The following is a 22,083-nucleotide window of genomic DNA, read 5'->3' as shown; positions in this document are numbered from 1 at the left end:
ATTACACAGGCAGCACAGCCACGGCTGCGTGCAGTGTCTATATATAGTGCTGTGCGGGTCTGTGCTGCCTGCGGTGCTTAGTCACGGCCCTGGGGACCATGTGGGTCAGGATGGGGCAGGCACTGCTGCACGGGGAGCTGCACCGCTGGGCCGTCTGTGGTGCCTGGGGAAAACCACCCCAAGCTGAATTGAATGTTTCACTTACCATGTCTTTTCCAGCTGAAGAAGTCAGTGAGTTTCCCAGTGGACCGCCATTTGGAACAGAAACATTAAAAAAAAAAAGGATTTTCCTTTTTTGGAAAATACCTAAGCAAAAGGGTTCAGCCTAGGGCCACAGTGGCCGCATGAGGACATAACCCCCTTCGTAGCCCCCAGGACCCCACAGAGAGGGGGAAGGTGCTCCCAGCCCTGTGGAGAGCATTCCCCAGCCACAGGTGGAGGTGGCTCAGTGCCTGGCCCGGCTCCAGGGGCCCCTGTGGGGCAGGGGTGCACCCAGCCCCATGCAGACCTGGCTCCCGAGACCAGCAGCCTTGGTGTCACCCTGTGGCAATGCCATCCCAAACCCATCATGGTGCCCTCGGGCCAGCCGGACACCGGGAGCCACCCCAGAGCTGCTCAGCCCTGGGAAAAAGCCATGTTTGCTCATTGCCCCACTGCTCCCCAAAACCAGTGACATGAGCTGCCTGGCCTGCCTTTCCAGCATGGCCATTCCAAACCAGTGGCAAGGTCCTGCCCTGGCACGTGAGGCCCTGTGTGTCACTGGTGCCACCGGCGTGCCTCGACTGGTGAGCGCAGGGCTGAGTCCTCGCAGCAGTACCCCAGGCACGGCCGGGGCAGCGTGCATGGGGCAGCCTCGGGAGCTGCTCAGGCCAAGTGCAGGGGCCTCAGGACAGGCCAGGGTGGTGACGAAGCACTGATGCCAACCACGGGACGGTGACGCTGCACCAGGAAGCCCTGCCCCTCTCCCTGTTTTGCCCAGCAAGCCTGAGAAAGCAGGGGCTGGGGCGAGGTGGCTGGCTGCCGGAGCTGCTCCCAGCCGCACATCCCCACCCAGCTCACACCTAAGAGAGCAGCACCGACTGCACCCAGCCTCCGGCATCCCAGGGAGGGCATGTGCTCTCCGGGCACAGCCACAGCTCCAGCCAGCTGCGCCACTGCAAACCCCCTCGCTGCAAACCCTCCGGGGAGCATCGACCCCCCTCGCTGCAAACCCTCCGGGGAGCAACACCACGTTGCATCTGGCCCTGCCGCAGCCTCGGGCGCCCTGGCTGACTGCCTCGCCTCGCACAGCGAGGCCTGATCACCTTGCTTTTTGGGGAGAATGTGAGTCTAATACAGCAGACTAGTGCTTCGTTCACTCACCTTTAATCGCCTCTTTGCTGTTCCTTCCCTGGGGATGTAAAAATACTTAAAAGCTGAGCTTTTGTGCTATTTCGAAATGGATCAGTTCAGCAAATCAAAGCAGGTAGCTTACGGATGCAGCCTGCATTGCAGCCTGCTGTTCCCCTTCCATCGGTTAGAGGGAGAGCCTCTCCTTCAGCAAAGACAACGTTCATTCATTCATCCACGGGCACAGGGGAAGGCTCCCAGGGATCTCCTGCCACACACCATGCGTGCCATTATTAGGTTAAGCCGTAATTAGGTCCCCAACCCTCTTGCACATGCACATCACACGGATGCACGCACAAACACACACGCAGGCACATGCTGTCTTGGTGTAAAGAAAGCAGGGCTGGAAGCGGGTTAATGTGCTTGTGCACCTCTTCTGACAGAGACCTGTGCAGGAGCAGCTCACACCCGCCAGCCGGGCCAGCCGAGACAGGATTTATGTAGGAACAGAGTGCTCCTGCCTGAAGGCTGCTCATTCACAGCACAGGCAGCTCCCGGCTCCTTCCAAACCAACCCCAGCTATGGCAATGATCATGATCTTTTTTTGAAATCTGGTTTATGTGCTGGCCCGTTTATTTGCATCACTCGCTTGGGACAGACATGGGATAATCACAGTGATAAGCTATGTGGGGCACCACATTCAACTGCCCAACAGATATACATCACGTACCTTTTAATCATGACGGTAAAAGCATGAAACCTCCAATCACACAGGACTTCAGTTGTGCCGCAGAAAAACAGCCAAGTGCATTTTACATCTGCAGCTTTATTCTCGTACAAAAAGTTAAAGGCAAAGCTAGAAAAATGAACCTATTGGTACACACTCGCTGAATGCTTCTAAGACAAGATAGGGCAGTAAAGCTTTTATTGCTAAGAAGAACCAATGGAAGGCTTTAAAGCTCATCTAGCATTCAATTTTTGTTTGTAAGTAACCCAATTTAAAGCAGCTTTTCAGTCTTTAAAACCCTCTCGCCTCTCTGGAATGCTTCAAACAGAAAATGACCTGAGGACGGTGCCTGCGTGAAGTGCAGAAATGGGCCACCGGGGAATGCCAAAACAAAAGCCAACTGCCTGGCTGTGGGCTCCTGCTGGTCATTAGACAAGGCAAGGCTGCACAGCACCCAGGGAGCAGCACCCTGCCATGTGCAAAAGCAGCAGGCACTCGATGGCCCCTCTGCTGTCCCTGTGCCCCAGCAGCTGTGGCACAGACTGGCACCATGGACTTGCCCCAAGCAGAGCCAGGAGCTGAGCCCTGGGCATGGTGACTGTGGATGTTCTGCTCCAACTACCAGACTGCACTTCCTCCTGGAGGGGTGAGGTACCGGCAGTGGGATACTAAACGCTCTTCGGATCCCTAGGGATCCCCCAGGTTTGCAACAGATCAGGTCTGGCCACCCTTCCTGAGGGACTGCCGGTGCAGCCACTATGGCTTTGCAGCGCCTGCTGCAGTCAGAGCTGCTCCCAAGGGCGGTGGGTGCCCTAGTCTTCAGGTATTGGGGTGTTGCAGTTCCCGTGGTAAATTTTGACCTCACCCTCGCACTGGAAGTACTGGTCGAACACATCGCTGTATCCATGGTCCCTCCACCATGTGCAAAGCTGCCGGTTCCACGTGCAGTCAAGCACGTGGAAGAGCTCTGGGTGCTCCATCCCCACCATGGTGAAGAAATCCTGGTCCCCAAGGTGGCCCTTGAAGTGGTACTTCTCTGTCAGCTTCTGCACCATGGTGGGCTCCAGCAGCTGGTTGTAGAGCTTGGACTGCCTCATGGCTTCCAGGTTCAGCAGCAGGACACCACTGTTAAAGCCGGGCAGTCCATCAGGAGGGGGGTCCCCCACTTTGGTTTGGGGGTTCTCACGGCGATACTGCCAGAATGTGTGCCTGCAGAGAGGAAAAACAGGAACAGGGGAATCGGGCAGTGCAACCCAAAGCCTGGGCAGGTCTGGATCACAGCAGAGGATCTACCACCCACCAAAGGGAACAGGCAGTGCTTGTCTTCTGCTGGCTGGAGGTACCCAGCCTCCCAGAGCAGCCCAGTGTTTCACGGGCTGCATCTCCCTCCATCCCCCTGCACAGGATATTGCTCAGACCTCAAACCACTCTTCTTGCTCTCTCCTAAAGACGCTTTTGTTTCTACCAGCATGGCTGTGGTGAGGCAACTGGATACAGGATTGCACGACTGCTCATCCCTGGCTATGCAGGGAAATGAAAGCACATCCCCAGTGCGTAGGGTGAACCACCAGAAGTGCCCCCACAGCTGGTACATACCAGGAAAATGTCCTGCAGTTAACAGGATCTCGGCAGCAGTGCTCACATCGTTATTATTATTTGATTAAGGGGAAACTCCAGATCAAAGATGGGCCCTAGTTTGAGGCTGCGCAGAAAGGCTTGAAATAAATCTGAGTGGCAGAAATGTTTTTTCAAAATAAAAATAAAAAAAGAAAGCCAACGGCAACATCTCATTAGCAAACAAGCACTGCCTTCAGCATGTGCAGCCCAAGGAAGGCTCAGCTGTAGCAGCTCTGGCAGATGCAGTCTTCACCAGCTAATTTGCAGCTGCCAAGGAGAAGGGAGCAAGTGCAAGTCTAGCAATACACAAAACCAACTCCAGAGGGTGATTCAAATGGGAAAAAATGTAGACTACCTAAGCAAGCAGCCCAAAAATGTCTTTGGCTCTTTCCTCAGCCCTGGGGCAGTGAGCACACCCCACCATACCCACATTGGCTGCTCCCACTTGCGCAAATTGAATTAATCCCATACTATTACCCAAGCAGCTGGGCTTGAATCTGAAAGTCTTCTGCCCCCAAGCAGCATCCTCTGCTGCAAAGCTGGGCAGCTGAGAGCTGGCCAAGCCTGCAGTTTGGAGGAGGGCAGGAGGGATCCGTGGCCCCCATGCCACCATCTGACAGCCCAAGGCTGCCAGCACTATGGTCTCCTTCCAGCCCTAACACTTACCCTGAAGCTACAGCAGGGTTTTCTTGCACCTTGCTGTGGAGATGTCAGGAAGAAACACTGTTAGAAAGAATAAGCCAAGCCTGCTGCTGGTTCCTGTCTGAATCCGTCAGACACTGACCAAAGTCTCCATGCACCTCCAGGAAACAAGAAGGCATTGGTAGACGGTGTGGATTTACCATCCAAAGGTTTAAAGTGGTCCCACGCTTGGAAGCTGAAGCTGGGCTAATTCAGATGTAAGAAGATGCAGGGACATTAGTCAGTGGGCCAGCTCCAGAGTCATGGTGGGTACTCCCCCACTGCAAACATTTACATTGAAAGTTTTCTTGTAAGAAGCTGGGTTCAGCTCCAACAGGTACCTGCTCAGGGAATCCTACAGTTTGTACAAGGATCAGACTATTAAACCCATCCTTCCATCCTGTCCTCTGGATCCCCAGTACAGCACTGCAAGACTGGCCAAGGTGAGAGCCAGGATTTGACAGCCACCAGCAGAATTATCCCAGCAGAAAATGTGGATCTATTAATGATGTCAACTGTGAGCACCTTTTTTATTTCCTGATCTGGAGAACCACAACCACCACTTCCTCACATCTTTCACATGCATCGCTTCCTTACAACTTTCCATTTAGATGCTTTAGATTCAAACCTCTGGTATTTCTCATTTAATTAAGGATCTTTATGCTGCTTCCTTTCGCCTATACCGGATGGAAAGGGTTTTTCCAAGTGCCAGTTTTCCATGGAAGGAGGGCTCAGTTTTTGAGCAGGCGTCTCCACGCCTCCTGGGGAGAGGGAGCGGAGGACTGACCGCCTTATTGGAGCCCACGGGCAGCAGTGCTCATTTGATCTAAAGGGAAGGGATAAAAGGGCTCTCTGCCTCCGCAAAGAGCACTTATGTCTTGGGGACAGGCACCAGGTCACCACAAAGACAACTCGTGGATGCTCATGAGAAAAGGAAGGCAAAGCACTCTCCACACAGCATTAGAGGAAAGCTCAACCAGACCAGACCCAGCCGTGCACCGATCAGCCTCCTGAGGTGCTCAGGGCCAGGGGTCTGAGCAGAGACTGGCTCCAGCCCACGTCAGCATACTCTGCTCTCACTGCTTCTCCCTAGCAGTGCCAGGAAAGCCATCCCCATGCCCAAAAAATGATGCTGGAAGCTGGCAGGAGGGAGAGCAGTACCATGGAGGAAAGCACCTTTCCAGCTCCACAGCAGCGGAGCCAAGTCCTTTCATGTTCTGACCTCCAAAAACACGCTGCCCAGGCCGAGGGATGAGATTACAGCTCCTGCAAGCAACTAGAATAGGAAAAATGCAAGTGCCCAAGCCCTTGGCACTGCCAGGCTGCAGTGGGGTGAAAGCAGATCTGTATCAAATTATGCCATTTTTCAGCAACGTTGTTCCCCAGCGGATTACTTGGCGACGGCTGATAACGAGAAGGCAGCGATGTGCCCTTTTCAGCAGGGAGAGGCGACAGACCGACAAGCAGCAATTGTTCAGCCCTTCCTCCCGGCACCGGCATGGCGTGATGGGGCCATCCTCCCCCAGCCACACGTGGGGACCACAGGAAAGTGGGGCTGGGGGGGGGAAGACAGGACCATCCCCAGGGAGCGATGCCGGGGCAAAATCCAGGATGCGATGAGCTGCAGGCGGCTCCGCAGTGCCGAAGCTTGGGAACCTGCTTGTAGCACCGCACCGCAGCCCTTCCAGCGCCAGGCTCAGGCCAGCCGAGGGAAAGGTATTCTGGCAGGGCTGCTGGCAGCATCTGTTCAGCCCGGATTTCACTTGGCTTTTGTCCCTCTAATGGAAGGGTTTGGTGCTGTCCTTCTGCAGGGCCCAGGACAGAGAAGAGCACGGCTGAAGGGCACCTCTACCCATCTGGAAGTGGAAGGAGTGGTGGGTACGAGAGCATAATTTTCTTTGGAGGAGATGGTGCTGGGGAAGCACAACAACCAGCCAGCCAGTTAACCCAGCCTGTGCCCCGTGCTGCTTTGTCCTGCCTCCCCTGGGCACTCACCTCAGATTTTAGAAAAACACGGGGGACTTGACGAGCATGCTGTCAGGATGCAGGGAGGGGGTGCAGCCTCCCTGGCCTGACACAACCATTAAGGAACCGAACCCCAATTGGATGCAACGGAAACATCTCCCTGCCCCAAGCCCCCGGAGCAGCCAGGATCCCCCTTGGGACAGGCAGCTCAGGCAGGGCAGCATGCCACCAGCCCTGGCTCCGGGGTACCCTCCTCCCTCTCTGTCCGCCCCCACCCTCCATCCCCCAGCAGTGAAAACCAGGGCAGGAAGGCAGCCTGGAGATGCTGGCCACCACCGGGATGCAACAGGGCAGGAAGCTGCCGGCCGGGAGGAGGGGAGGAGAAAGGAAGAGGAGGCATTCCGAGCTTTTGTTAACTGCCCTGATCCCTCTAGACAGGAGGGGAAAGAGGTGACCCCGGGCCCCAGACCCTGAAGCACGGTGCGGGGGAGCCACGCAGGGCTGCTGCTGTGAGCGCCTGCCTGCAGCCCCAACGGGCTTTGCTTTGAGGAGCTGTTTATAAACAGAGCCGGCGTGTGCTAGGAAACATCTGGAGAAGAGCATTTCCAAGCATTCAAATGTCAGGCCCAGGCAGCCCAGATAAAAAACCCTGCTTCCACCAGGACTTCCCTTGCTGGCCCAGCACAGGGCGCTCCGGCCACACCTCCCCGGCCCCCCAGGCTGGTGGTCCTGAGCCCCAGCTCGCAGAGCTGCCATCGCACCCTTTAAAATGCCTCGCTGGGGATAGCTGCCAGGAGCAGAAGGCACCTCTCCACCTATTAGCTGTATTTTGCAAGTCCTTCTCTTGCTTTAGTGCACAGCAAGGGGCAAATGCTGGGTGGGGGAAGACTTTGTCCAAACCCGCAAACTTCCACTTGTTTACTTCAGCTCTGGGTTATGGGACAACCTCGTGCGATGAGCTGGAAACTTCTGGTAAGGCAGCAGGGTGCCCTTGCTGGCAGGAAAGGCAGGGCGGGGGAGTTATTGGCAGCTGGGGGACCAACAGAAAGCCCAAAGCACCAGCCTCACAGGCAGCAGACTGGGCTTGGGTGCCTGTACCCACCCAGGATGTTCCAAGAGGCTGCAACCCTGCCACACCAGGTGCGCAGCCACCACTGGCCTTGCTGATGAGGATGTGGATCCTCTCCATGCAGACTTGTCTCCAGAAAAGTGGACAACCTGCAGGATCCCACCCATGCAGCTGGGGAACCAAGGAGCTGGGTCAAAAAGGCATGAAGTGAAACCAGATGCTAGGCCAGACCCAAGGTGGCTGCGGTCAGAGGAAGCTCCTGGAAGCCTGTGGGGTCTCTGAACACTGCTGTGCACCGTGCACTGTATGAGCCTGAGCAGTGCAATACCCAGGGAGGAAGGCTGCACAGCCTCTCCCTCACCCAAAGGGGAAGCAAAGCCAACAGCCATGGGATAAAGCCACAAAAATGAGGGGTCTGCAAGATTCTGGATGCAATAAACATCCTGGACCAGTGAACTCCTTGCTGGAGCTCACTACTTTGCTCCTATCTCTTGCAAGCGCTGGCAGAGTTTGTGCCAGCTGCTTAGGAGGGCAAGATGGGAAGCAGCAGTGAGCCAGCACACTGAGAACACACTTTGTCACCAAGCCTCTCACAGGGGTCAGGGGCTGGGGGACCCTGAGCCCCAGCCAGCCAGGCATGGGGCTCCTGGCACAGAAGGGAAGCACGGGCTGCCAGCTATCCCTCTCTGCACCACCCCGACAGCAGCCCTGCCAGCCCAAACACCAACTAAACCAACAAGCGCAGGGTCTTGCTACCTCTAAATATGCTTTTCAGTTTCTGAGCCAGAAAACAGACAGCTGGCAGCGTTATCCCCAGCTGCAGCTGCTGGCAAACACCGCTATTCCTGTGCAGTAAGCAATGAGGCGTGAGCGCGCCGCACTCCTTGCTCCACGCTGCTGCCAGCGTTCCCCTGGGGCGGGCAGGAGGATGCGGCACGTGGCTGCGGTCCTGCCGAGCGATGCCCAGCTGAGCTGCCTACCTGCTGGTGCCCAGTTCCTGCAGGGCCCCAGGGAGCTGGCTGAGGAGCTGGGTGGGATGGGAGCCCCAGTGGTAAGTACGCAGTGTCCCGATGGGGACAGGGGGACATGTCTGAAATGGAGGGGGAGAGAGCAAACAGAGGTGGCAAATAGTTGTAAGGGCTTCTGGGGACAACAGATACAGGCTTAAAAGCAAGCTGGCTCCCACAGCAGCCTGAAAGACCCCCTGACAGCAGCTTCTGTCCCACCCAGAGGAGAGGATGTGGGTGGTAGGGAAAGAAGAGTGATGGCATGGCGATGACAGTGGCTTTCCCCGCTAATCCACAGCCAGAACTAAGAGCACAGCCAAGAAACCTCCCTGCACCCTTCTCCTTTCCCTTAGCTAAATCTCACTGTGGCAGGCAGCTGCCCGCCCCTTACCACCACTCTGACTGAGATTAACCCCTCAGGAAAAGGATGTCTTCCCTTCCTCCGGCTCCCCCCACCCCAAAGGCACCGCTGCAGCGGAGATGGGCCCTTCCAAGTTTCTGCAGCCCTGGGGCTGCACCCCGCACAGTATCCGACCCAGGCTCCCCCTTCCCACCCGGCACTGCTGGATCGGGGTGGGTAAGCTCAGCCCTGCCGCAGACAGAGGCTTTCCAACAAAGTGGCTCTTGTTGCTAAATGCTTATTTCCCATGTGCAAATGCTAAACCCCTTAAGGAGCCGGGGCGGCAGGTTCAGTACCAGCCTGGTCCAGTGCGCCTTAGCTGAGGCTGAGCAGCTTGTGTAACCCAGGAAATCCCAGCTCTGCGCTTCTTGGGAGCACACTGCACCCAGCGACGAGCAATGGCATCCCCAACGGGACAGTACCCCCTGCTCTGGAGGGGTAAACATCACCCTGGGGCAAAGCAAGCCCGGCTCCCAGCCTGCGACAAAGGGCAGGATGCATCGACAAAGGGCAGGATGCATCGCTGTGCACACCGGGACCACCCTACCCTCCTCCCATGGGTTCAGGGCAAGGGTTCAGCTCAGGTAGGACCTCCAGCCCTCCCGTGGAAAATGCTGATGAACTGATGGACTGAGCTCTTCAATTAAGACATCAGCGATTCCTTAATAAACTTCTCACGTATGCACAAATTATGTCTCTAAAGCACTGATCTCTACTACAGCACAGTCTGCATGCCAAACTAAAAAGGCCTGCATCTGGAGCAGCAAAATCGTTCCTGATCATTATACTTCTGTGTGGACTTAGCAGTCCAAAACTGGGCACACTTAAATAGATGATTAGTAGCAACTTGTGAACACAGCTCACAAATGAAACCTTTCCTTGGGACACAGATTTTCAAGGTGTGCCCACCTCACCAACTAAAATTTTTGCACCCCATGCCAGTGCTAAGATTACCCTCCGAATGGAGGTGGGACCATAAATCCCTGTCTGGGTCGCGTCAGCTTCCTTCCTTCTATAGATAAATGCCCGTGGCGCTAGCGGCGGTGCAGAGCGATGGGCTGTGTGTGTTAGATCAGTCGTTTGCTCAGCGCCAGGGAAGGATGGGGGACAGCCTGTTCACAGGGGAACTCTGAAACACCACGGGCCCAATTACTGCCAAAATGGCAGATTTCTGTTAACAACTGTGAATGGACTCTGCTCCAGCCGTGCTCTCCTGCCTGCCTTGGAGCCACAGACAGCCCGCCCCAGGCCGCCCTCGCCCACTGACGGGGCTCTCAGGAACAGGGGAGATGCCCTCCCTTCACAGATGCTCACCTGCTGCTCAGGGGAGGAGAAATAGAAAGGTCTGTCTCCCTCCATCCCCATGTGGGAGTCCCAGCCATGGGACACTGTGCTGCCACAGGGGAGTCTGGGCACGGAGGGAACTGCCACTGAGCTTCAGAGAGCAGGAGGGCATCGTGGGAACCCCTCCAGAGGATTGCCACGAGCTTCCTCATGCGGCCCCAGCACACATCACTCCATGAAGCACCCCAACTATGCAGCAAAACCTCTCAATTTCCTTCTGTTTGTTTGTTTGTTTGTCCATCAAAAGGCTTCAGCTCTTGGAAGCTCTTTCTCCACCAAGTGCTGGTGAGGAAGCCCTCGGCTGAGCGGCCCCATCTGCTCCTCCTGGCCCACCTCCAGATGCTCAGCCCCAGCAGCCACTTTCCAGAGCAGATTCAAGAGCCAAGCTGGACTGGTTTGACACCTCTGGTAGTGTCTACAGCCCAGACTTCCCCCCCACTCTGCTGCAAAACCTTCACTGGGGTGCAAAGAGTCACGAATACCTGTGCTGCACAGGCCAGCTTGAGCCTTGCCGCTGCCCATGAAGAGCATTTTTCTTAGCCTCAAAACAAGCTGTGACCTCCAAAAAGGATCAATGCCCAGCATGGACCTGCTCTTTCTTCAGTTCATGCTCTCATGTCAAAAACAACCACTGAAGATGACAGCAGTTGTGCAAATACCCAGCTGGACCTAACCAACTGCTCATGATGCTTAGCGTGCGGGATCTACCCTTGCAGCCAGGCACCCCAGCAACCCCAAGATGCCACTGGTGTGACACCTGCCTCTGGACACCGAAACCAAAAATGTTCAGGAGCTGAAACTGAGAAACAGCAGAGCTGAAGACAAGTGCAGGTATGGTAACTCATACATGCTCACCTGATGCACCCTGAACTTATGTGCTATGGTCAACAAAAAAACTCCTGTAGCAAAGTCACAGCAAACTTCTCAGGCAGCTTTTGGAAATGAGGCCCACCACCCACGTGTACTCTCTGCATGACAGCAAAGTCCTTGGAGGGAAAGCTTGAACCCATGCTTGGGAGAGCCTACCCAAACACACACACGTGTCTTGGTTGTTGGAAAAAATCATGTTTGTAACGCCCGATACTTCAAAAGGGACAGTTAATAGTATTAATATTATTGATAGTATTTGTGCTAATCAATGCACAATTGTGGTTGTCAGATCTTGTCCAGTTTATTCATTGTTTCTAAATGACATTTCAAGTTTGCTTGGTAATAAGTGCAATGGGTCCTACATATTAATGATGTGCACAGATGTAAACAAAAAAATCACTTACTTTCTTGGGTAATTTTTTTTTTTTTTAATCAGAAAGTAATGCTGAATTCCTGAAATCAATTCTGCTGCCAGTTCCTTGCAGGTTCTGCTTATTCTGTAATTTTGGCTGCTTCTTGGCATCCATTGCGAAAGAATTCCTACAACAGTCCCCCTCATGCATCAAGCAGCAGCACTTGCTACAGATCAAGTCAAAGCCTTGAAATGGTTTAAAATTCAAAGTGTGCAGGGTCTGGCTTGCAGGACTGTGGGCAGGCAGCATTGGCATCACCATGCCTGGCAGGGCACAGGCATGGCAAATGTTCCTGCCTTCGCCAACTGAGGGGCTTGGGAAACATAGAGCCCGTCATTGCAGGCAGCTCCCGGCTCCCCCAGGGCAAAAACACTTGGAAAATTGCTAAGTCTCCAGATCAGGGAACCTGCCTGCATGAGCAGCCCTCAAAACCAGCTGAACTCAGGCAGGAGGACCTGCCTGCTGGAGATGGTTATCTCCAGCTCTGGAAAGCTCCATCCCAGGCGACAGCCCACCTGCACTGCTATATCTGACAACCACCACCAATCAGCCGACATCCAGGGAATCCAGCTGCTCCTCCTTGCTTGCAGCTGTCAGCAGTTCTTTAGGGCTTTTTTAGATCCCAAGAGAAGGTACAGGACGTACTGTCTCAGCCCTGCCTGGCTGTGGATTCAGCATTAGCCTGCTCACAGCCCAGGATAACTCAGCTCCTCTTCCAAACATCTGACAAACTAACTTAGCACTGCTGCCACTGAGCTCCCAGTGAACATCAAGAACCGCAAGCGCTGCGCCTCCAGGTCCAGAGGCTGCACAGGCTTGCTTCCCCTCATTACTGGCCTTCTCAGGGTTATTCTACCAGCTCTCAAACAAACAAAACTAATGTGACAGAGCACACAGCACACCTACAGCAGCTCCCACATGATCACAAGCAGAAATGATGCTTTTCCTTTCCACAAAATAATGCCCTGTTCAAGCTCTCCCTAGGTTTTAGGCAGAAGCAAAGGCAAATGGCCCTGCAGCCATACAAGGACCCAAGTGTCGGTCCTTTGTAGTCTGTAGCAGTCTCTTTGATGTAGATATCCTTTCCTGCAGGACAAACTTTTATCATTTCCAGCACTGTGGATTCCCAATAGCTTTTATTAAGCTTCTTGTCATAGGGGACAGCAGCGAAGATCTTACCCAGAAGCAGGAAGGGAGGCAGCAGCCACCCTTCCAGCCCCAGCTATGTGCGTCCTTGGACCTGAGGAGCTTTTGGGACCTCTCCTGAGGTCCACCGCCACAGCTGGTACCTTGCTCCCATCTGGAGCGAAGAGGTAAAAGCACCCGTCTGAGGACCTGTGGGTTAGTTCCTCCCTGTTGCCAGCAGATCATTCACCTCCAGCGTGACCTCCAAGGGGAGCAACATGAGGGCAGCATGGAAGGCCCCAGGCGGTGCCAGCACTGGTGGGCACTCAGAGCCCACCGCCACGTGGCAGTGCCAGTAAACAGCACCAGCACCACATAGGAAGTGAAGGGGACGGGATGGCCATGGGGACGGGAGCTGGGAGCATGGTGCAGCATGCTGGTCTGGGGTCAGCCTGAGGCTGCTGAGAGCAGCTATGCAATCAATACTGCTGCTCTGCTTCCTCTCACATGCCACTAGCGTGACCGGAGGGATCTATAACCAGGAAACTGTAAGAATAGGGTTTAAGCTCTGCCTTCTGTCTTCGGAGTTTTCAGGACATTTTGGGGAGTTCCACACTATTTTCGCACTCTATTCATCTCAGCCATAGGGCTGCTTGGAAATGGGGAGGCTTTTCCCTTGGGCACCTGAGGCACTGAGCTCAGCCAGGCTGGCAAGGAGGCCCCCGGGGAGGTCTAGGCTGCAGCAGCATCTGCATGAGGGCACACTCACCATGCCCCAGTGCAGACCTCCGCTGCACCCCAGGTGCAGCCCCTGCTGCTCGTGCCTGGTCAGGAGGCTGACCCGCAGCAAGCCGTGCTTCACCTGGCCATCGCTCAGCCCCACCGCAGCCAGGACCACAGCTAAGCCGCCCCCGGGGCCAGGCACGCACCCCGCACACACCCCGAGGACAGTGACCTGCCTGCTCGCTTGGTAACTGGCTCGCCGGCTGCATCTGCAATGCTTGCCTGCATGTTTCCTAGCAGGGCAAAGAGCACAGAAGGGCCTGGACCTCTCAGTTTGGCCAGAATCTGACATGGAAGGCCCAGTGCAACACAAATCGCTCATCTTCTGTAGCCTGGTGAGCAGGACACCGCCAGCACGCCTGAACAGCTGAAATGCTGCAGGGGACAACAGGATTTTTAATTAAGATTATGACTCTGCAGAAACTCTTCCTTGCATGGAAAGCCTTTTAGACCAGTTAAACTTCAGGTGCAGATTTTAATCTTTCCATCAAAATCACTCTTGCTGAAGCGGGAGCTCCTGGTCTTGGCTGTGGCATGGATCCTCTGCAGGCAGACACATGAGCAGGCATATGTCAGTGCTGGGAAGAGGCTCTGCCTGTAGGCCAGTGTGCCAGTGTCAACCTGGCAGGAGGCATCCAGTACTGCCATGGACAGCCCACAAGCCCCTACGAGCCTAGTGCACAGTTCCAGTGTCCCCTGGCAGTAGGGGCAGCCTTCTGTGGGACGAAGCTCTGTCTGAGAGCCCAGCCACAGCGGCGCTGACCATACCCCACGTCACACGTCGCATCCAAAAGCTGCAGGCAGGACAACACACCTGACTCACAGACAGAATGCTGCTCCCCTCCCTGCAGCTCCAGAGAAGCAAACCCGATGCCAACAGCCTCAGACTGACTCCTGCACCTGACTTGGGCTCCTGCAACCTCCCCCTCCACACCCAGGACCCCCTGCCAGACACCGACCTGCAGGGCACCACAGGGAGGCAGCTCTGCAGGGCAATCCACAAACAGCTTCAGCAGGAGCTGCTGCTCCCACAGGCCGCTCCAACCCACCCTGAGCAAGCCCAACAGGCAGGCCAGCCCCAGGCTGTGCAACAGTTAAACCTCAGCATTTGCCTTGCAGGAGGGCCAGGAGATCCTGTTGCTTGGAGAAATGTTTGTCCAAGACAAACAGCAGCCGGGCATTGTTTTAGCATGAGTCAAACAAGTGGAAACGCTCCTGTGCCATCCTGTTTTGCTGTCTGGAGGTTTCCCTCTACCTTCAGGATGTGCAAGCAGGCTCCAAGACGTTTCCTATTTGCTGTTCTCTTACTCCTCCATTTCCCGCAGGCGTCTGTGCCCAGCACTGCTCAGTGCAGCAGCCTGAGCCTTGTGCAGTCCCAGCCTGTGCCTGGAAAGTGCAGCCTACAGCTGGACAGCCAACAGGCAGCTGTTGGGAACAGCACCGCCTCCTAGAAAAAGGTGCATCATCTACAAAGTATGCTGGTCTGCACCCATGTGACAGGCCAGGTAGATAAGCAGGATTCAACACAGCCAAGTGGACTGATCTCCATCCACCTTCTCCATTGCTACAGAGAGGGGAAGATGGCACCTAGACCTTTCCCAGCCACTGGCTTACCCTGCCCTGAGGGTGCCAGTCCACAGTCCTGTAAGCAAGCTCTGGAAAGTTCTGCTGCCTTGCCCCAACCCTCTGATGTTTTGCCACATGCTGGGGCAAAGCTGATGCCACAGAGAGCTGCGTGAAGTGGGGAGGAAAACGTAAGTGGCAATGGAGAGACCTCACCATCGCCCTGTAACCCTCCTCCGCAATCAGTTTCTCAGCTGATGCTTCAAGCCTGCACACGTGGCAAATCACACGGCTGGAGCTAGCACCTCTTATTTCACACCTACAATGTGTTTTATCTTGCTAAAAGTATAAAAATAGCAAAGAGTTATTTATTTTTACAAAGACACTCACGCTTTGTCAGCTCATGTTTTCGTCTGGAAACCCTTTTAGCAGTGAGGTGCGAGCCCTGTGGGGCGGAGGGCTCGGCGGGAGGGCGGGCTGGCGTTGGCACAGCTCACCGTGCAGCGGGTGATCTGGCGACGAGAAAGATCAGGAACTTGTTTTCACATGAAGATCAAAACAGCACAAGAAGAAAAGCACAACATAGTCCAAAGTGACCCAGAATGTTAAAACTGCAACAACAGAAAGTTCAGCCCAAAAATGCAGCCTGTGAGGGCTGTTAGTGCTTGGCTTGTTTGTCCCCGCTGCGGGTGGCAGGAGAGGGGAGAGCACGGCTTTGGCTTGGGTCAGATATCCAGTACTCAGCCCCGCGGTCCCATGCCTTGTCCCCTGCTGTGCCGGACACCTCTCCTTCCAGCGGAGCACCCCAAAGCTTAACTCAGTCCCCTCCTCATCCTAGAACAACATCCAGGCAGCGGAATGCCATCCCCGCTCCCTAGCTATGCGTGGAAATCATGCAAAACCGATCCCTGCAGAGACAGAAACACAGAGCGATTCCACCATGGACTAACTGCAGGCAAATGAATGCTTAATTTATCCTGTTACAGGCCGTACCCCTAACACACGGGATGTGCCCTGCTAGGCAGCACTGACTGAGGCTGACAGTCTGGCACAGCCCTGCGGCCACACTTGGCTGTCGCTGCTCCCTCCATCCTGCTTTAAGCTCTAACAATTGGATATGATTAACTGGGGCTGGATTTACCATTCTGGGCACCAAAATCCTGCCAGGACACCCAAAGCGGATACAGTAGCCCTCCAAGCTCTGAGCACAGTGCCACCCTATGGAGACGAGGCCTCAGCATTCATGTTCCTCTGGTCCCAGCTCACCCTGCCGAGAGCACAAGCCAGGAGGAAAGGTGACACTTCTGCCATGGGCACAGAGATGTTTTTTTCCAGCCTGGGAACAGTGGTGACTTCCACATTTTGGGCAACCAGAAACGCTCCCGTGACCATGCGCTCAGCTAGCTTGGGCTTCTAGGAAAGAATCAGTGGAGATTAATGACCATCAATCCTCCGCTGATGAACTTCTCTCTGTCTCCACCCTCACCTCACCCAGGTGCACATGCAGCAGGAATGGCTGCTCCACCACAAAGGCAGCTCAGCCTTTGCCCAAGAGTGCTGCAGGACATGTCTTAGGAGGTTCAGTTACTGATCTCACTACTAAGGCTGCCAGTAGGGAAGGAAAAGACATACAGAGCTCTTAAACTTTTTTATCTTTCTCCGAGAACATTTCCATTAGGATTAGCAAATCTAGCCAAGCCCTCAGATGCTCAAATTCTGCTCAGCTGAGAAGCCATTAAAGCATCCTGAGTTGATGATCTGATTCACCCTGGATTAAAACAAAATCTGAGGTTTATCCTTGGAATAACGCAGGCTGAAGTAAACCAGTATTTTTAAGCACCAGACTGGAAATATCTGTGTCCCTGAAGCCCACCAGTGGCCTGTGAGTGGGAAGAGCTGGGCCACCCCTCAGTGCACAGCTCCCACTGCTAGCTGCCACTACAGTCGCCACTGGCTGTTGGACCAAGGGTCTGAAGAGCAAGCAACCATGGAGCAATCCTCATGCTTGCAAGCCCAGGACACTAGCAGAGTTGCCCACTCAGTCTTCTCCGGGGGAATATTTCTTCAGCAGAAGGTGCACTGACACTCCAGGGACCCAGGATCTCACTGCTGCCCAGCCTCAACCCCTACTCTCTGCAGTATTCACAGCCAAAACCTCTGAGTCCTGACATATGAACTGAAAGCAATCACAGCATCTCAGCAGGCACGGCTGGGCAAACACACCTCTAGCAGATGTGCTATAATCTAGGTATGGATTTTGGCACCAATGACCAGGAACTTGGCTCTGGAAGCCTTATGATGATGCTTGAGAACAAGGAAACCAGCAACACTACACTTTATTCATACCAACCTACAAGTTTAAGTCCCTCTGCACGTATTAAAGCAGAAGGACTGCTTCCCACTAGATATTCTTCCAAAGACCAACCTGAGTTGAAGAGAAGACGCAGCAGCTGCCTGCTGCCCACCCCCCTGCTCCCCGTGGTGAGGGGGCTGTACCTGTATACTGGCTGCATTTCCCTGGCAATCCCAATGACTGCTCCCTCTGGGAAGTTGTCAAACTCATCAAACAGGTCTCGGATGTTGGTCTTGTACTTCAGGTCCAAGTCTACCTGGATGATCTGGGTTACTTCTGAAAGCACAAAGAAGAGAAGTCAGTTACATAAGACAAAACTGTAACCGGTGATTACCAGTGGCTACTTAATGAATTACATTCAATGAGGATTTAGTGCAATAGCCTTGTGGGCAAGACTCAGCCAATTCAGGGCAAACACAATCCAGCTGCAACCTCTACAAAGCTACCAACCTGCAAACACCTCAACAGCATTTACCACTGCGCTTTTTAGGCATGATTTACTTCAGAAACCATTTTTTGTGACCTCCTGCTTCTATCCACTCGCTCCTTTCTTCCAGAAGACTCGTTTTTCATACGACTGAAAACGCAAGAGGTAACTTCAACCCAGCCTCTCCCTTCCTGGAAGTGTTTCTGCAGGAGCAGCCACACAAAACCCCATGCTCACCTTCTGCCACCTACTTCTGGGAAAAGCTACCAGCTTCACGAGCGTCTCCCAGCTCCAGCCCCCAGTGCATCCATCCCTGTCTCAAAGTTTCAGAGCAATTCCCATCATGGACAACATCAATAATTCAGTCAGACACACGACACCCTCAGTAACACCTGCACAAACGCATTAGCTGCCAGCAGCCTGACAGGGGGTCCCTCGAGGGCAGAGATTACAGCCCCCTGCCTGCACAGAACTGCTGGTGGCCTGCGGCAGCCTAGAAAACTTTTATTATGGCCAGTGGTACTCTGTCAGAGCCAAGGAGGGTCATGCAGACATGGAAGCATCTTCCACTTGCAGTGGGAAAGCTGAGAGCAAGGAGAGGCTGGAGGACACCATTACCAAGGCCAGGCCTGAGCTTGTTAACAGTGTCAGGGCCCTGCCTGCATTTGTCATAGTCTCCTCTGCAGCACACGAGACCAACTGATGGAGATGTTGCTTGGGAGAGGATGCAGGAGAAGTGCCTTGTCAAGACTGCTGGTGCCAGGTGGATCTGGAGATGTTGTACAGATTGCAGCAGGCCAAGTGGAATGCAGCAAACACAAACACTACGAGAGATCAGACCATCAGATGGGTTACCCCAGCACGGGGCAAAGCCACGGTCGCCTTCTGGCCAGCCAAGCTCAGCCATACTCGGGGACTGTGAGAGGAGCGGAGACACCCCCCATGGGTTACATAATGCTGCCGCTATTTATATGTCACAAAAGCCAAGAGCAAACAGGCCAGGTTGCTTAGCACTTGGCACTAATTGGATTATAAAGACTGTGTCAACCTGTTTCGGCCCCACTCATCATGCACAGGTGCCATTACAGCTTCCTGCAGGCTAGATACGTGCATCGCCGCTTTCACAGCAGTGAGCAAACCAGGCCTTCACCCTCCATCCTGCCCAGAACCTGCAGGCAGGAGGACAAGCCCAGCCTGCCCTCACCCTCTGCTGCCTGCATCCACCACGGCTACAGGCCGGGCTTCCAGCAGGCTGGCACTTCAAGGTGCTACCCACACTCCAGCCTTTGCACCACTGCGGTTCCTCACCCCCTCACCCCACCATGCTTGCGACAGGTGGGGTACACAGTACAGACAGGAATGTAATGTGTATCAAATATGTGAAAGATTGCTGTAAAGAGAAAAGGATGGATTTGCTCTCTGGTTCCACAGTGGATGAGTCAAGAAAGAACAGGTTTAAAACAGAGCAAGAAAAACTTGAACATATAAGTTATGAGGATAGGGAAGAAGATGGGCTGGGTGGTTGTGCAGCTTCCAACCTCAGACTCTTCCAGAAGAGCTAGGCACCACTGGTCAGAGCTGGAAGATGCACCAGCTGCCTGCTGCCCACCTCCCTGCTCCCCATGGGGAGGGGGCTGTACCTGTATACTGGCTGCATTTCCCTGGCAATCCCAATGACTGCTCCCTCTGGGAAGCTCCCAGCTTCCAGCTCCTCCTCTCCCAGCTACCCCTGGTCTGCTGGGAGAGAGAGCAGGAGGCAATCGCTCTGTTTGCAGCCCCCAAAGCCACTGTTGGGACTAGAGACCCAGAGATGCTGAGAGCAGCCAGGCATGGGCAGCTATCCTCCAGCACAGGAATGTAGCTTTGCCATGTCAAATGCGTTCATTCCTTGGTGTTTGTGTTTCAAGCAGATGCTGGGCTATACAGCAGCTCTGAATTTTTTGCAGATCCTGCGCTAATCCAGGGCTCTTGGCAATTGGTCATATCTACCATGCTGTCCTCATTTAAGAGGGAAACAGCCCTGTGAGGTTAAGCAAGAAATATACTGCTTACTCTGCAAAGCATCCAAGCAGAAATATAAATCAAGGAGAAACAGTATCTAAGCCACAACCCAGGCTGTATCTCAATTTATTTTTTTAATATCCATCAGTCTCTATCTGCTAAAGGGAAAGGCCACACTCCCTTCAGCTGGCAGTACGGCAATCCCCAGGCCTACCTAGTATTTACCACCACCATAATCCTCTGTTTGCAAAGATTTAAAACCTAGGCGTAGTAATTCACTACAGGGTAAAGCAGGTCTTGACCTGAAAGCAATTTCCCTCAGCCCTCCTAACTGCCTTAGAAATTGCTAGCGCCACACAAGCAGATGAATAGGCAGAGCGGAGGTTTTCTGTAACAGGGAATAAGATGTATTCCAAATACCCCAAACCTCCCCAGTGGTCCATACCACAGTTGTGCAAAACCCCAAACCCTTTACACTACTGCACATGGGAATATCCAGACTGGTCACAAAGCTCCAGGGTGAGGAGACCCAGATCTCCAGGGCAAGGGGACCTCAGATCTACAGCACAAGCTCAGCCCAAGGGAAACACAGGGGAGCCTGAGCCCTCCAAGGCTCTTCCAAGGACGGGGAGAGGAGATGGGGTTCTCGGGAGGATCCCAGCACCACTCGCCCCAGTGCACAGCAGTCTTCTGACGCCTCATCAGGTTTCAATTAAATCAACCACGAGGCACGTCATCCGATTGTTCTCTAAAATTACCAATGAACGTTAACTGCAATCGATCACAACGGAGAATGAAAGCTGAGTGTGGGGGAAGCTCCAACGCCAGCTCTGCCTGCGCCAGCACCGCAGCGGGCGGCAGGCTCCGGAGGGTCCCTGTGCAGCCTGGAGGGTGCTACCCAGCAGCAGCAGCCAGCCACCCCCGAAAGCCTCGACCACAGCAGGGAGCAGAGCACGAGTGTAGCTCCAGTGCTGAGCAGCGATGCCAGCGCCACAACAAGCCCAGCATGGATACTCATGGTTTATTTACACAAACACGCTGGCTCATTAGAGGCTCCCTGTGTTTGGCTTGCCCCCCTGTGTGTTGGTCCCATGCTGTGCTGGCAGAGCCCCCCAGGATACACTAATGAATTAGACCCAGAGAGCACAAAGTACTTTTTTTTTTTTTTTTTTTTTAATAAGCAAGCATGAACTGTAACACCGAGACAAAAATGAGCATGGGTGACATTACATTAAGCGCCACTTTGCAGATGCAGCTTGCACAGATAGATTAATGGCCAAGAAGATTTCTCTGCCTGGGACTGGCAAGGGGCCAGGGACTAATATTTATGATGTATCACGCTCTTTTGCCCTTTTACCAAGTGCTTTGTCCTGACTGCCATGCGGGGGCGGAGGAATCGCGTGCTCTCTTAAGCACAAACTGCTTGGAGGGGTCCAGCTGGAAATGTGGGAAAAGGCTGAAAGTGTTTTGCTCAGCAAGTGCATTTTCTAACTTTGCCATACTGTATATTACCCTCTGCTCCATTCAACTCTGGCTCTCCCAGCCACAGTGCGTAAAGGGGAGTCATGCCACTCAAAGCAGAGATGATCTCCATTAGCAGTGACAGCTTTATGGCACAGGCCGGCCCTATTTAAAGCTTGTAATGTTTGACTGCAGCCTCATACCAGTAGCCACAGCAGGGCTGTTCTCTGGGCTTGGCTCAAACCCTCCCTCCAGCCACGTCCAGAGGAGGAAGACCAGCTTCAGGGATGTACAACCCCGCAGCAGAGTCTGCGGCGCTGGAAACCAGGAGAGAAAGCCACCACCAGTACCCAAGTCACCTTGCACTGGGGCTCAGCTGCCAAAGAGAGGGAGAATCAGAGTCCACAGCAGGACTCCAGAGAGATGCTGGTGCAGACCCCCTCTCATGCAGGTGCTCCCTCCTTCCTCCAAGAGCAAGCAGGGGGACACAGCAAGCAGAGGTCACTTCCCTGTGCCGTGCTGCCCAGCATCCTCTGTCAGGGCCCACAGCAGAGCTGTGCTGGCATGCAGGCAAGCACCCGACTGCATGCCGAGGGGCCCAGTGGGTTGTCTGGATGCCTTGAGAGGTGCCCAGGAGCCCCTCTGGCAGGGGGCAGCTTCTGTAGCAAGTCTGATGGCCCTTCCCGGGAAGCACCAATGCCACAACCTGCCCCCCGGCCCAAGGGGCACAGAGCAGGACAGGAGCAGGCAAGTGTGCAGCGAGCCAGACCATCCCACCAACATGTGGTGCGACCCTTAGGAGCCCATCGCTCTTCTCAGAAGAGTCAGGACGGAGCGTGAGTGGCAGCGGGGGCACGGGGAGGAGGGGCACTGCTTCAGCCGACCCAGCCAGAGCTCTGGGGATGCTGTGCAGCGAGCAACCCTGTAGCAACTGTTACGCCTCCAGCC

The 22,083-nt window shown here is 54.3% G+C and overlaps 1 protein-coding gene across 1 annotated transcript in view; it reads right to left on the bottom strand.

The window, feature by feature from the left end:
• Nucleotides 1–2,135: 2,135 nt before the first annotated feature.
• Nucleotides 2,136–22,083, bottom strand: part of XXYLT1 (xyloside xylosyltransferase 1) — a 37,375-nt gene continuing 17,427 nt past the window's right edge. The window contains exons 3-4 of the mRNA XM_055817605.1: nucleotides 17,390–17,522; nucleotides 2,136–3,265 (exon numbers count right to left, since the gene is read on the bottom strand). Of these exons, the coding sequence (XP_055673580.1) occupies nucleotides 2,869–3,265; nucleotides 17,390–17,522 (530 nt within the window). The 3' untranslated portion in view covers nucleotides 2,136–2,868. The remainder of the gene's footprint in view (nucleotides 3,266–17,389; nucleotides 17,523–22,083) is intronic.

This window comes from Falco peregrinus, chromosome 12 (assembly GCF_023634155.1).
Source record: "Falco peregrinus isolate bFalPer1 chromosome 12, bFalPer1.pri, whole genome shotgun sequence".
Taxonomy (NCBI): Eukaryota; Metazoa; Chordata; class Aves; order Falconiformes; family Falconidae; genus Falco; species Falco peregrinus.
Note: the sequence above shows the minus strand (reverse complement) of the source record. Positions and strands in the feature narration are given on the sequence as shown.